Raw genomic sequence first — 14,500 nt, 5'->3', positions numbered from 1 at the left:
AACTGAGTGGCGTGCTGACGAGGAGGGGAGTGTCGTTGAAGCTGAAGGGAAAGGTGTATGCTGCATGTGTGAGAAGTGTTATGATTTTTGGGAGCGAGACATGGGTCATGAACGTAGAGCAGCAACAAAGGCTGGAAAGGGTGGAAATGCGAATGGTTCGGGGGATGTGTGGAGTATCTTTGAGAGAGAGGAAGCCAAATGATGAATTGTGAAAGATGATGGGAATAGAGCCTGTGATGGATGCTGTGAAGAGAAACAGGTTGAAATGGTTTGGTCATGTGTTGAGGAAGGATGAAAGTGACTGGTTGAGAAGAGTGATGGAAATGAATGTGGAAGGAAGTCGAGGACGGGGAAGACCAAGAAAGACTTGGCTAAAGATGGTCGAAGAAGAAATGCGAGCAAGGGGGTTCACAAGGGGAGATGCAGAAAATAGGGCAAAATGGAGAAGATTGTCATGGGGACCGCAAGGCTAACCCCTGCTCTTGCAGGGAAAATGGCCTTAAAATGCCTGTTGTTGTTGTTGTATGGGGGCGGTGCACTTGGAATGTATATGTACTGTATCTGTTTATATTATAATTTTGCATTATGGTACTTAACTAATGTTATAATCTTATTATTATGCTATTATCATTATTCTTGTTTAGTTTTAGTTTTCTAACTTGTTTAGTTTTCTAAACTTGTTTAGTTTTAGTTTAGTTTTAGTAATTAGTTTTCTTGTAATTTGAAGTGGCCTGGGGAAAATGCCACAATAACGTAAAACTCCTCAAAATTTGTTTGCCTCAAAATCTTGTGTCCCAAACCCATTGCTCTCTGTACCCACCTTACCCAGTGGAACCCAGCTGCTCCTGGACCCTGTGTCCTTTTCTCTCGACAAGGTGGAGAAGCTTCTGTCAAACCTCGACTCTGATTCTATAACTGGAACAGACGGCATCAGCCCACGGGTCCTAAAATCCTGTTCTGCCGCTCTATCACACGCTCTCTCTATTCTCTTCACCCTCTCTTTTGCTCGAGGTCATCTTCCATCAGCTTGGAAATCAGCCAACATTACCGCTTTACACAAAAGTACAAAAACAAATCCTTGCAACTACAGACCAATCAGCCTGCTTCCAATAATCAGCAAGGTCATGGAATCAATCATCGCTTCTGACATCAAATCCTTCCTCTTCTCCAATGGCTTGATCTCGGATAATCCATTTGGATTCAGACCAGGTAACTCTACTCTGGGCATGCTGCTTCTGCTGTCTCATCAATGGATGGAGGTCCTCAATGTTAAACAGGAAATCAGAGCTGTCTCCCGTGACATATCTCGTGTCTTTGATGCAGTCGAGCACCCCGCCCTGCTCACCAAACTCTCCTCCTATCTATGGTATCCACGGAAACCGACACACATGGCTTGCCAACTTCCTCTCTGGTTGCAGTCAACGTGTGGCCCTGAATACAATTCTCTCACCTCCCCTTCCTGTTCAGGCTCGAGTTCCCCAAGGCAGGTTTTCGGCCCTGTGCTTTTTCTGGTCTTCATTAATGATCTCTGCAACTCTCTGGAAAATCCTCTCTATCTCTTTGTTGATGACTCCACCAACTGCCATTACATATCTCAACCCTCAAATCAGCTGGCAGCAGCCTCTTCACTCTCTGCAGACTTGGACAATATCACAAACTGGTCAAACAAGTGGAACAGGTTTTTCAATCCTGACAAATCTCAGTCTCACTTTGTCTATCTGTAAAGACAGTCTGGACAACCCTCCCATCTACTTTCTCAACAATCCTCTTGAAGAGGTTCTGTCACTCAATCTTTCGGGTCTCACTATCTGCCATCATCGTTCCTGGGAAAACCACATTTCCAAGCAGGTCTCCAAAGTCAGTCGTCGACTGGGCATCCTCCATCATACGGTCATTTCTTGGCACGACGAAGCTTCTCACCACATACAAAGCTTTCATCCGCAGCTTGATGGAGTATTGCTCTCCCCTCTGGGCTGGTGCTTCTGCCTCACACACACCTAGTTCGGCTTCACGCTGTTGAAACGAAAGCTTTCAGAATCATTGGTGTCTCCCACGATGAAGCTGATGCTGAGGGTCTGTCTGTGTCTGTTTCTCTGCAGGCAGGTTGGTGGGCTTTGTCTTCTACCGACTACTCTTCGGCCTTGCACCCCTGCTCTGTCTGTGCTATGCCACCCAAATATCCCTGCAGGGACGCACAAGATTTGCCAGAAACCCTCTTCTGGTGAAACCACCAAAATCAAGACTCTCTGCTCACCTTCACTCTTTCATCCCTCTTTTCTCCGGCCTCTGGAACAATCTCCCACACTCTCTTCAATCCCACTCCTCCCTCCAGGTCTTTTTAAGCTGTTCACCACCATGTCTTATCTTCCCCCACCCAAAACCTTGATCTTTTCTACCCCCATTAAAACACACCAAATCCACCTCTTTAAATCCACAACTTCTTTCCTGAAATTCCTTGAAGTGTCTCACGCGAGCCATGACTCTGTCTACAAAAATAATAAATACCTTACCAAGGCGGAAACTGGCAATAAAACGTGGGAACCCCTCCAAATTGTTTTGCAGTCGAGTCTAACCTAAAGCAACACGAGCTCAAGCAAGTGTGTAAATAACATGGAGGGAGGTATTTTACTCGTGATACAATTAAGGGTTCGAAAGTAGCACTCATTATACCCTCTCCCATCAACACCGGTAGCGGCGCTGCGCAGTACACACTGCAGGGTTACGAAGATAATTTGCACTTCGTAACTCCAGGTGAGGGAAACAAATAAAGTCGCTACAAGTACTGCCTTTGCTGTATTGCCGACTTATTCCCTATGGCAAGTTTACTTCTTTCGGATTGCATAATAATGATAACGGCCGAATACATCAATATATCGATGAAGATATATCGACGAATTTGACACAGGTGGCCAACGGGGCATCCGGGGCAACCTCAGGACAAACGGAGTCTTTGGTGGCCGTTGGCACCCGAGCAAGCACTTATTTCGAACCCAGTATTTTATATGCAAATATAAATTTAATTGGTGTCTGTTATTTTCGTACAATTATTTATTATTCCCAATTTGCATTATTCCAGGGCATATTTTTATTTATACAGAAGTGATTATATTTACAAAGGTGCCCACAAAGACAAATGAGTAATGATATACAACCGAACTTGGGTGTAGTCTCCTGATCCTTTGGGGTGGCATGACGAGGTAAAGTTGGAGCGAGGGAGGGAGAGTTGGGGAAATCATTTTCTCACACATGATCTGCCCATGCATCTCAGAAAACGGCAAAACTTGCGACACTGCGACAGGGACACATGGGCCAGGTCGTTGGCTCAGACGTACACATACAAACATGCATACACATCACACATCCCAACACAAGTCAACCATGACTTATTAGAAGAGAAACATAACAGCATGAGTGAGCACCTCCCTCGAGTGAATTTCTTTTTTAAATGGGGAAGGGGTGGGGGCAATGACCATTTTCTAAGAACATCCATTCCTTGGTGATTCCCACCTCTGTTTTCTGTTCCTCTTCATGAACCTGCTGTAGTTGGGATGCAACGCTCTGCAACGACTCCGATACATGAGGAGACTTTGCAGCCACAACATCCTGCACAAAACAAAGAAACAACAGAAGTGAAGAATCGTGAACATGAACATGAAGGGAGAGGGTTGCATGTGTCCGGGTAGAGGGGGAGGAAAAGAGGGTGAAGGAGTGCAAAACTACATCCTTCTGCTTTATGAAAACACCTTTTTACATTTATGAAAATTCCATGATGATTAATCTTTATTTAGCCTTCATTTGTATTCAAGTTAGAAGATCAAGTATCTCAAGTCCATGAGCATTCCTTATTCAAACACAAACTTCTTTTGGTGGGCTTGTCACGTTGATGTAAAATTAACAATTTCATCTTTTTATCAGTTGGTCTAATGAAAAAGCTTATTCATTCCCCTTCACTGTTTCTACAGGTGAATGATCAACGACAGCATATGGTAAATAATTCACATGATACACACATTCCCAGAAAACTCACATTTGTGAGGAATATTTTGCTCCCATGACGCAACAAGCTCATCAGAAATGGATAATTGCCAATCAGAAAAATAAAAAATAAAAATTTCAGGCCGATACACAAGCCTCCTCCACATATATAAAAAATTAGATGGATACAACACAAACAATAGCCATTTTTTACTGATTTACTCACCTTTAGTTCAGCATGAGCAATCTCAACATCAACAACTTTGTGGTTCTGATGTTGTCCACACGTGCGCGTGACGCACATCAAGCTCCCATCGTTCTTACAGAAAAGTTGGATTGGCTTTCCGTGCTCAACGCATTTTAGTTCCGCAATATTCACTCCTGGATCCACCAGTTTGTGCCCTTTCTGTTTATGAGTCTTCAGGTGTTGCTCACAGCAGAGGATCTCACAAGGTACACACCTCTTGGTTGCCTCTCGAAAACAATTCTGACAGTAACTCTCAGAGCCCTCTGATTTCACATCTCCAAGTTCTGCATCTCGGACGTCAACCCCCAAACTAACCTTTCTCTTTTTACACTGAATATTTTCCACTAAGTTGGCAATGATCACATTCTTCCTTAGTTTTGGTTTTTGTTGAAAAACCTCACGACAATTGGGACAAATACAACCTGTCTCTTCCTCCCCGTTCTCCCAGGATGTCTCGATACACAAACGGCAAAACGAGTGGCCGCATGGCAAAGCGATGGGCTCCTTGTAGAGGTCAAAGCACACTGGGCACGTGAGTATGTCCAAACTATCTACAATTTCAGAAGAAGCAGAAGAAGCCATCTCCTTGGGGTGTGAAGCAGAATTTAATTGAAACCTGCAAATGGAGATTGAAAATTAGAAATCGTAAAGTAACGAAAGAACAAGTATATTAACATAAAGACCAATTTCATTATTTAAAAAAAAAAAAAAATCATTCAGGGTTATTGCTCTTTATCATTTACACTCCAAGTAAATTAAACTACAATCTGGATAAGAAGCCAATCAGAAGATGCACTAGATCATAACAAATACAGGTAACAGAACAGAGTGCCAGGTTTCTCATGACAATATACTTGTGTCGACAAACACAGAAACAGAGATAATGTGATTTCACGAGTGCACAACCTGATCAATGACTGAATGAGAGCGAGTAAAACAAAGCTCTAAAGGTACACCTGGTATCATCACATTGGTACAATGGACATTTCAACCCGACATGCAGGGGGAGTGGAGATTGAATATGTGAGTTTTCTTGTCATGCTTGTGTGATTGCCTTGGTCCTCGGAATAAATGGATAAATAGTCGACAGAAGGCAACAAGTTATTAGATGAGAATAATCCAACAGTACATCTGAAAATGATCTCACAGACGAGGTGACATTTGTGTGCATCGGTGCTGCGTGGACCAGAGAGAGCACTATGAACCTTTAGTCCCTCTGTGGGAGCAGTGTGGCTGTACAGGGCACTCAGGAACAGGACAGGACATGTGTGTACGTCAAATGGATTAAAAAGGAAAGATGATGCAATCAAAAAGGTTTGAGGATCATCGATATAGACAGGAAGTGCCCCTTGCCATGGTGGATTTATCAACATGAAACTCTTGCTTTTAATGGGAAGAGAGAATTGCAAAACAGAGGGATTGTGGGTAACAGTTGAACTGCTGGGAGTAAATAAATATGGATGAAGATTTTTGTCAAATTGAGTAATGAAGATCAGGGTTCAGCGAGAAATGCATTTCTTTCAAATCTGCACAAGATGGAGGTTCATGGAAGAGGGAGGTGATAAAGGGTAGAAGGACAATATACTGACAGTGGGATAACATTTGGACACAAACAAAGGAAAGTAACAAACAAAAAAGTGGAACAGAGGAGGTGAGGAAACCCAGTAACCTGTAATTAAGAGTTTTCGTTTAAGAAGGGTTTATGGGGGATTGTGGGTAGAAAAGATTGAGGCGGGGGTTGGGGATGACAGTAACCAGGGATGAAACTAACCGTAACCCTAACTCCACACCGCACCCCAAACCCTAACTCCACACCGCACCCCAAACCCTAACTCCACACCGCACCCCAAACCCTAACTCCACACCGCACCCCAAACCCTAACTCCACACCGCACCCCAAACCCTAACTCCACACCGCACCCCAAACCCTAACTCCACACCGCACCCCAAACCCTAACTCCACACTGCACCCCAAACCCTAACTCCACACCGCACCCCCAACCCTAACTCCACACCGCAACCCCAACCCTAACTCCACACCGCACCGACAACCCTAACTCCACACCGCACCCCAACCCTAACTCCACACCGCACCCCCAACCCTAACTCCACACTGCACCCCCAACCCTAACTCCACACCGCACCCCCAACCCTAACTCCACACCGCACCCCCAACCCTAACTCCACTCCGCACCCCCAGCTCCACTCCGCCGACCCCAGCTCCACTCCGCCGACCCCAGCTCCACTCCGCACCCCCAGCTCCAGCTCCACTCCACACCCCCAGCTCCACTCCGCACCCCCAGCTCCACTCCGCACCCCCAGCTCCACTACGCACCCCCAGAGCTCCACTACGCACCCCCAGAGCTCCACTACGCACCCCCAGCTCCACTACGCACCCCCAGCTCCACTACGCACCCCCAGCTCCACTCCGCACCCCCAGCTCCACTCCGCACCCCCAACTCCACTGAACCCACATCCACACCACAACATGAACTCACCTCACCACCCACATATTCACCCCACAAACCCAAACAAACCCCATCAACAATATGAAACACATTCCACAACTCGAACAGCACTTGGTGGGGCGCAAACCTCCACCATGTTGAACAGTTTACACTTTGTATCCACTGATGGGGCGGATCTGGATTCGGACCGGAAACAAAATCTAATCGGATTGTTCTTGTCACTTACCCAACTCATCCACCTTGTTTTGTTTTCATCCGTCCATAACTTTTTGAAATATCGTGTTCACAAACAGGCATGAAAACAAAACCTCCGTCCCCGTAGGGAGGTGAAAGTAATAACACCACGAACTAACATCCCCAATCACATAGGTCCATGTTCGCCCTTGGCCGGTGCTGCACCAGAACAACACTTTCTGGTTTTATGTAACCACACCAGGGAGCACGTGACCAACACAACTACCAACTGTACATTGGTTACATGCCCAGGGAGCACGTGACCAACACAACTACCAACTGTACATTGGTTACTTGCCCAGGGAGCACGTGACCAACACAACTACCAGCTGTACATTGGTTACTTGCCCAGGGAGCACGTGACCAACACAACGACCAACTGTACATTGGTTACTTGCCCAGGGAGCACGTGACCAACACAACTACCAACTGTACATTGGTTACATGCCCAGGGAGCACGTGACCAACACAACTACCAGCTGTACATTGGTTACTTGCCCAGGGAGCACGTGACCAACACAACGACCAGCTGCACATTGGTTACTTGCCCAGGGAGCACGTGACCAACACAACTACCAACTGTACATTGGCTACCCGCCCAGGGAGCACGTGACCAACACAACTACCAACTGTACATTGGTTACTTGCCCAGTGAGCACGTGACCAACACAACTACCAACTGTACATTGGCTACCCGCCCAGGGAGCACGTGACCAACACAACGACCAACTGTACATTGGTTACTTGCCCAGGGAGCACGTGACCAACACAACTACCAACTGTACATTGGCTACCCGCCCAGGGAGCACGTGACCAACACAACGACCAACTGTACATTGGTTACTTGCCCAGGGAGCACGTGACCAACACAACTACCAACTGTACATTGGTTACTTGCCCAGTGAGCACGTGACCAACACAACGACCAGCTGTACATTGGTTACTCGCCCAGGGAGCACGTGACCAACAACTACGAACTGTACATTGCCATTGGTTACATTGCACAACACAACAGCGTGACCAAGACAACGACCAGGTGTACTTTGGTTACCCACCCTCACCCCACCAGCTGATCCGCTTTGTATTAGTTTAACAAGTGATGGTTATGAGATTGTAATGGAGTTCTGAATAAATATATTGTGAGACGGTGGAAAGTTCTGGATTATACGGGAATCATCTTTTGTGGAATACAATATTTCATTCCTTCCTCTATCCATGTGCACATTGTAATGTTATCATGAATGAATAACTGGATCCTCATTTAATAAATTTTATCTTCACATTAAACATTCATCTTTTAGGTTCTTCTTCGTCATTAACAACAAACTACAATGGCAAAGGAACAATGTCGGTGGTTCCTCTTCCTCCCTGAAACTGACGTAATCCTGCTGATCCACACGAATCTTCCCCGATCGCACTCTCGACTCTCTACACTCTTTCATTGCCAGAGTGAAACAAACACGATCATTGTACAACATTTCTCATCAATAACTTGATCATTCCTTAACCCGGGTGCGAGTGCGGACACGTTACCTCTTTCGCCGATGAAGTTCGAGAACCGTGTAAATACTTTCGCGAAGTGGTCACAGGGAGGAGCTTTGTCCCGTGACGTCATTAACAACGCGATGACGCAGTCTCGTAGAACGTTCAAATCTCCGCACGTCACGTGGTTATTTTAATAACATCAGCAAGCTTTTCAACTTGTTTTTTCACCTCAAGGTTATTTTCTTGTGAAAGAACCGAATGAGGGAACATTCCGCGGGGGTTTAAACCCTTTTCATGCTTTCATGATAACGTTTATTTTAAACCCGTTTTCTCTGATCATCGCGTTTAATAAACTAAACAAACTCGTTCTCATCTTTATCCCGACTCGTCGCCGAGACATTCACAAGCACAAACAATGTAACGAGGGTTTCACCTAATCGAGTACAATAATTGAGCAACCCCTCTGTAACCGATCGGGTTTGGCCTATGAAGAAGAGGAACCGCCAGGGCTATGTGTGAAGAAGAGGAACCGCTAAGGCTCATAATGTGAAGAAGAGGAACACCGAGATTATAAGATTACAGGAAACATTGGGTCTCGTATAGAAGCCGTTTTCATCGACGGCTCCGTGAAACCACAACATGAGAAACAATTAGCAAATTACTAACAAATCTCCATCATTGCCGTCCACACATGCGGCTTCAATACAAACAATCATACAGCAGCTTGTCGTTCTGCACGAGAAAACAGTAATGGCGAAATACAAACCGTTTGCAAAGCATTTACCTCACAATGCGGCAAATGCACATCAAATCCATTTCTCACAGCTTAAGCAGCGAATGTATTATATATCAAAGAAACAAATTAAATTACATACCAACTCTGGATCCTCAGTCAATCTTTTTCAGAGTTCAGTGTTCAACGTCTCCGCACAGTTTCATGCGTTCTCCAGTTGAGCGCGCTCCTGCTCACCACAACATGAAATCTCCTAAAGACTTCGTTAGTTAAAAGATGGAAATAACTATGAAGCCGAATGGTGTTCGTGGAAGTTACAAAACCGAGATACAATTGGCTGTTACGAAAAGCACGATGTGAACCACCGATGATAACTCTAATCACACAGCCGCTACACCGCCACAACCAACAGCGCTGTGAACCCCTCTCCTCCCCCCCTCCTCTCCCCCTCCCCCCCTCCCCCCGGGACAATAAAGATTTTTTATTATTATAATGTTTGCAATACATCATGGATAATGTGCAAGATGTACTTTTGAACTTGCTGTGCAAATTACACAGCACGGAAGAGAATGCACAAGTTAGAATCTCTAGTTCAAATGTCTTATCTTGTTAGCGGAGACCGCACCCTTCGGACTGCTGAGTCTGTTGTATTAACAGTCAGAGCTGTGCCTGTTGAATGTATTTCCTCTTATTGATTTTAGCTATATAAGAAGCTTCATGACAAATTGTATTTTGGAGTGTTCCACGGTTCGAGTACTGTGTGTTGCTCCCGGTTTGCAAACGTGAATTAAATGTTGATGAACTGGTTCAACCATCTTTTTGATTGGTCTGACTTGATTGGTGTTTAGGTTTTTTCCACCACAGTCATTGGCGACGAGGATGGGATTTCCAGACCACAGGAGGTGAGGAGAGTAAAGGGAATCAGCTGAGGTGTGCAAGCACAAGGAGATAGGTAAGGGAAGCTTTTTTGGAAGGTTCCCTTCCCCGAATCCTTTACTGTGCATTGCCTCCACCAAGGTCATGCTCTTTTGCCTCTAAACCTCTTTGGGCAATGCAATCCTTGGAAATAGTGTTGAATCGTTCATTAACAAGAAGGCTGGGAGCCTCAGAGTTTGAGCGTTGGATACCCATGCATGTGTGTGCAGATAGGAGATCTGGGATCTCTAGTTTTCGTTTTGGAAACCTGCATGTGGATGCAATGGGACATCTGGGATCTCTATGTTTAATTTTTGGATCGGGATCTCTATGTTGAGTTTTGGGATCTGGGATCCTTGCATGTAAAGGTGATAGACGATCTCGGATCTTTAGTTTTAATTTTGGAAGCCTTGCATGTGGATGTAATAGGAGATCTGGGATCCCTATGTTTAATTTTTGGGTCGGAATCTCTATATAATTTTTGGGATCTGGGATCCTTGCATGCGAAGGTGATAGCCATGATCTTACCTGGGAAAACCACATTTCAAATCTGGCCTCCAAAGCCAGTCGCCGACTGGGCATCCTCCGTCGTGCGAAGTCCTTCCTTGGCACACCTGAGCTCCTCACCACATACAAGGCTTTCATTCGCAGCTCAATGGAATACTGTTCCCCCCTCTGGGCCGGTGCTCGTGCCTCACACCTAGCTCGTCTTCACGCTGTTGAAACTAAAGCTTTCAGAGTCATTGGAATCTCCCGCAATGAAGCTAACTCCAAGGGCCTTTCACTTACTCACTGCAGGCAGGTTGGTGGTCTCTCCATCTTCTACCGACTCCTCTCCGGCCTTGCTCCCCCAGCTCTCTCTGGGCTCTGTCCTCCAAATATTCCTACAGGTCGCACAAGATCTCCCTGCAACCCTCTTATAGTTAAACTGCCAAAATCAAGACTCTCTGCTCACCTTCACTCCTCTTTTCTCCCGCCTCTGGAACAAACTCCCTCACTCTCTTCAATCCAACTCCTCCCTCCAGGTCGTTAAAACAGCTGTTCACCACCATCTCTTATCTTCCCCCATCCAAAACCTTGATCTTTTCTACCCCCACTAATTTCACCCCAGATTCACCTTTTTGAAATACCAACTTCCTTCCCGGAAGTCCTTGCAGTGTCCTTGTGTTTTATACTTCTGCCACCCCTCCCACCCTTCCCACGCCTCCTCCCCCCAAGCCCTCCCACAGATCTCCCGATGTCCCTGCTCTCAAATGTTGTGTTTGTGTGCTTCCCATTCTCTCCCTATCTTGTCTACCAATTGTTATATGTTTTGTGTGTCTGTTTTGATTTTTTGTGTGATAAATGTTAGCTCTTTCACGAGCCTCGATCCTGTATACAAGAAAATAAAAAATGAAAAAAATAGACGATCTGGGATCTCTAGTTTGGATTTTGGAAACCTTGCATGTGGATGTAATAGGAGATCTGCGATCTCTATGTTGAGTTTTGGGATCTGGGATCCTTGCACGTAAAGGTGATAGACGATCTGAGATCTCTATTGACATAGGTGCTAAAGTGCTAACGCCCTCTAAAGGATTTTTAAGTCATTGAACTGCTGTCGAACCACAAGGTTCCTGCTGACTTTGAAAAATCCTTGCATTAAGGGGTCGGGTACCCGAAAGGCCTGTTAATCGATTGTTACCATTGCACTATTGGCTTCGATTATGGTATGAATGTGGTTGTGTAAATGTGTGTAGTGATCTGTATGTATTAGTGTTCATATATTTGTGATGCTGTGTTAGCCCCTGCGTTTGTGTTGCTTTGTGCAGCAGCCAGCATAGTGAAACCAGAAAGAGGAACATGTCAACTCTGTGAGAAGTGTTAGTAAAATGATTTGTATATAATGTTTACGTGCTGGCTTGTTTCGTGGATTGTAAAACTTATAAGTAATGTGTTCATGATGAGTGTTCAATTTGTTGTTTGTGATTGATGTTCAGCCATATGAAACGTTGTGCTAGTTTGAGTAGCTTTGTGTATTGTAATTGTGATATTCAATAAGGATTTGACAAATAAATAAATAATAGAGTAACAACTATACCCCTCCCCCTCCACCCCTGAGGGGGACAAGGGCCCTGTTGTCCAAAGGGACATGGGAGGGGGAGGGGGGCGGTGGGGGTTGGCCGATTATGTATGGCCACAGCTGACCGAATAAGGTCAGGAGAGACGAAGTTCAGGAGTACGGGGGCCAGCCAGCACACTGGTTTGCCTCTGTGATAGAGTATGGTAGAGGAAAACCAACAGGTGTGATTTTCATCTGTTTGAATAACAAATGTACTTACAACTCAAGACAAATTAACGTGGCCCCTTCCATGTGTATATTGGTTACGGGGTGGACAACTGGCTAAACCAAAGAAGAAGAAGAAGTGTAGATTTCATGAAGATGGGACTCGTTGGAGAATTTGGTATAGGTTAACTAATTTGAAGACAGAGAAATGGAAGAGGGAAGTGTCAAAACCACAACAGAATTATTGCAGTTGCAGTTATTTGCACTGCAGGAGGGGCAGGTGGAGGTAGTCGTGGTCGAGGGAAAAATGTGCGGGCAGGTGTGTATGTGAGCCACCAGTATTTGGAGTGAGTTGCTATTAATCATAAAAGGATTTGTGAGGATGCATGATGAAACACCCACTTCGCAGGCACAACAAGCCTCAATGAGTAGTCTGTCTGAAACTGGGTTTCACAATATTAAGCATTGATTGGTTGTTTTGACCATGGAACGGATTTTTTTGCAGGTCTAAGCAAGTGTTTAGATGGTTTGAGTAAGTCGGATGGAGGTTTTGGAGCAATTGCGGAAAGTGGTTGGAGAATATGTTGTGTGGTTGTTGGATGGCACATTCTAACGCGGAAGTTGATTGGAGTGACATTTCCTGTATTTGGATGAGTCAATTTCAGTGGTTCATGGAATGGATGTTTTGGGTGACCTGATTAGGGTTTACCAATGCGAGTACTTTTTGAAGGACTTTTTAGCATGTCTGTAATGTGACGAATAAATTGATCTGAGAATGTAAAAGCTTCATGAACATACTTTACAGTGTTGAGTCTTGAGAAACAATGTTGTTGGATTTATATTACTAGTTGGATCTGGAAAGAGTAAAACTTAAATGCATGACACGTTTTATATTGTACTAGAATATAAGACCCGTCGCTTCGCTGATGGAAATACCAATCTTTGCTGCGATGGCTAATCTATGGGGGAGGGGGGGGGGGAGGATTCCTGGGAGATCCTGCTCTCCGTGCAGGGATAACCAACATCACGTTGGCATTTTTTTTTCGATACAAAGTCAAGGCTCGTGGAAGAGTTGGAACACAGCACAGATCAGAATGCAACAGAAAAGGAACAGTATAGAGGGAAAGGGGAAACACCAACAGCAAGGCCGATGGACGAAACAGATGGAAATGGACAAACAAGGGATGCGGGTAAATGATGGATAAATGATGAATACAAGATCAAACTCTCAGGAAGGAAAAAACATATGGATAAATTATGAAAATATGATTTTAAAAATAGGATAAAACTAAATATGGATATGAAAAAATATGGATAAACTCTCAGAAAAAATGATGGATAAATTGCAGTTTTCACACACATGTCCATGTACCCATAAAAAAGTTTTTGGCTCACAAACATTCCCGGGAGTTACCAGAATCCACCGTAGTTTGATTTATTGAAATCCGTTAATCCATTCTCAAGTTATAACACGACAAACAAATAAACAGACAGACACGGCTCCTTTTATAATACAGATTTTGAACCAAGTTGTTTAGTAAATGGCTGAGAATCTGGAATTGTTTTAATCCGGCGTATTTAGGTGGTTTATAGGTTTACTCTTACAGTTTGCTGTAGAATTTGAACTTTGTGGTGATATTAACGTTTTTAACACTTTTCGTGAAACAGTGCATTATTCCGAACAGTGATACCTAAGAACCATGTGCCGCATCTGGGGAGAGATTAAGAAGAGCCAGGTAAATGTGCCAGGTGAACCGTGAGGATGTTGCCTTGCAATGAGATTGATGCTAGCCATGTTATTGTAGACAGAGCGTTGCGGAAAGTGATTGTTTAAGGGGTTGTGATTATGGACAAGGGAAAACTAGAACGCCGCTCAGAGCGCATACTCCCGCCGTGGGTGGCCGCTGCTGAGCCCGATCTTCCAATGGTAAAAAATCCTTCAAAAAATTCCTGCATCCGGAATAATATCCTGAGCTTCACCAAAAAACGAATCAATTCTTCCTTATCCCAAGGGCAATCATCCCACCAACTTTCATCCAAATCCGTTCAGAACTTTTCAGATATCTTGTTCACAAACACACGAACACAGGAACATACGAACACACATACGCACACACAAACACACACGGACGGACACGATCGAATGCATTACTCCCTGGCGGGAGTAATTAGCTTTCGAT

General features: G+C 44.7%; 1 protein-coding gene across 2 annotated transcripts in view; it reads right to left on the bottom strand.

Annotated features, from left to right (window-relative positions):
• LOC137415888 (E3 ubiquitin/ISG15 ligase TRIM25) overlaps positions 1-9,574 on the bottom strand; it is an 86,465-nt gene extending 76,891 nt beyond the window's left edge. Inside the window, exons 1-3 of one of the 2 annotated variants that reach the window (XM_068101415.2) lie at positions 9,285-9,574; positions 4,202-4,838; positions 3,508-3,603 (exon numbers count right to left, since the gene is read on the bottom strand). In XM_068101415.2, coding sequence (XP_067957516.1) covers positions 3,508-3,603; positions 4,202-4,804 — 699 coding nt within the window. In that variant the 5' untranslated portion in view covers positions 4,805-4,838; positions 9,285-9,574. Of the gene's footprint in view, positions 1-3,507; positions 3,604-4,201; positions 4,839-8,457; positions 8,923-9,284 lie in introns of those variants that run through there. The other variant, XM_068101422.2, reaches the window with a different exon arrangement.
• Between the last annotated feature and the right edge of the window lie 4,926 nt (positions 9,575-14,500).

Source organism: Myxine glutinosa, chromosome 1 (assembly GCF_964187855.1).
Source record: "Myxine glutinosa chromosome 1, kmMyxGlut1.1, whole genome shotgun sequence".
Lineage (NCBI taxonomy): Eukaryota > Metazoa > Chordata > Myxini > Myxiniformes > Myxinidae > Myxine > Myxine glutinosa.
Note: the sequence above shows the minus strand (reverse complement) of the source record. Positions and strands in the feature narration are given on the sequence as shown.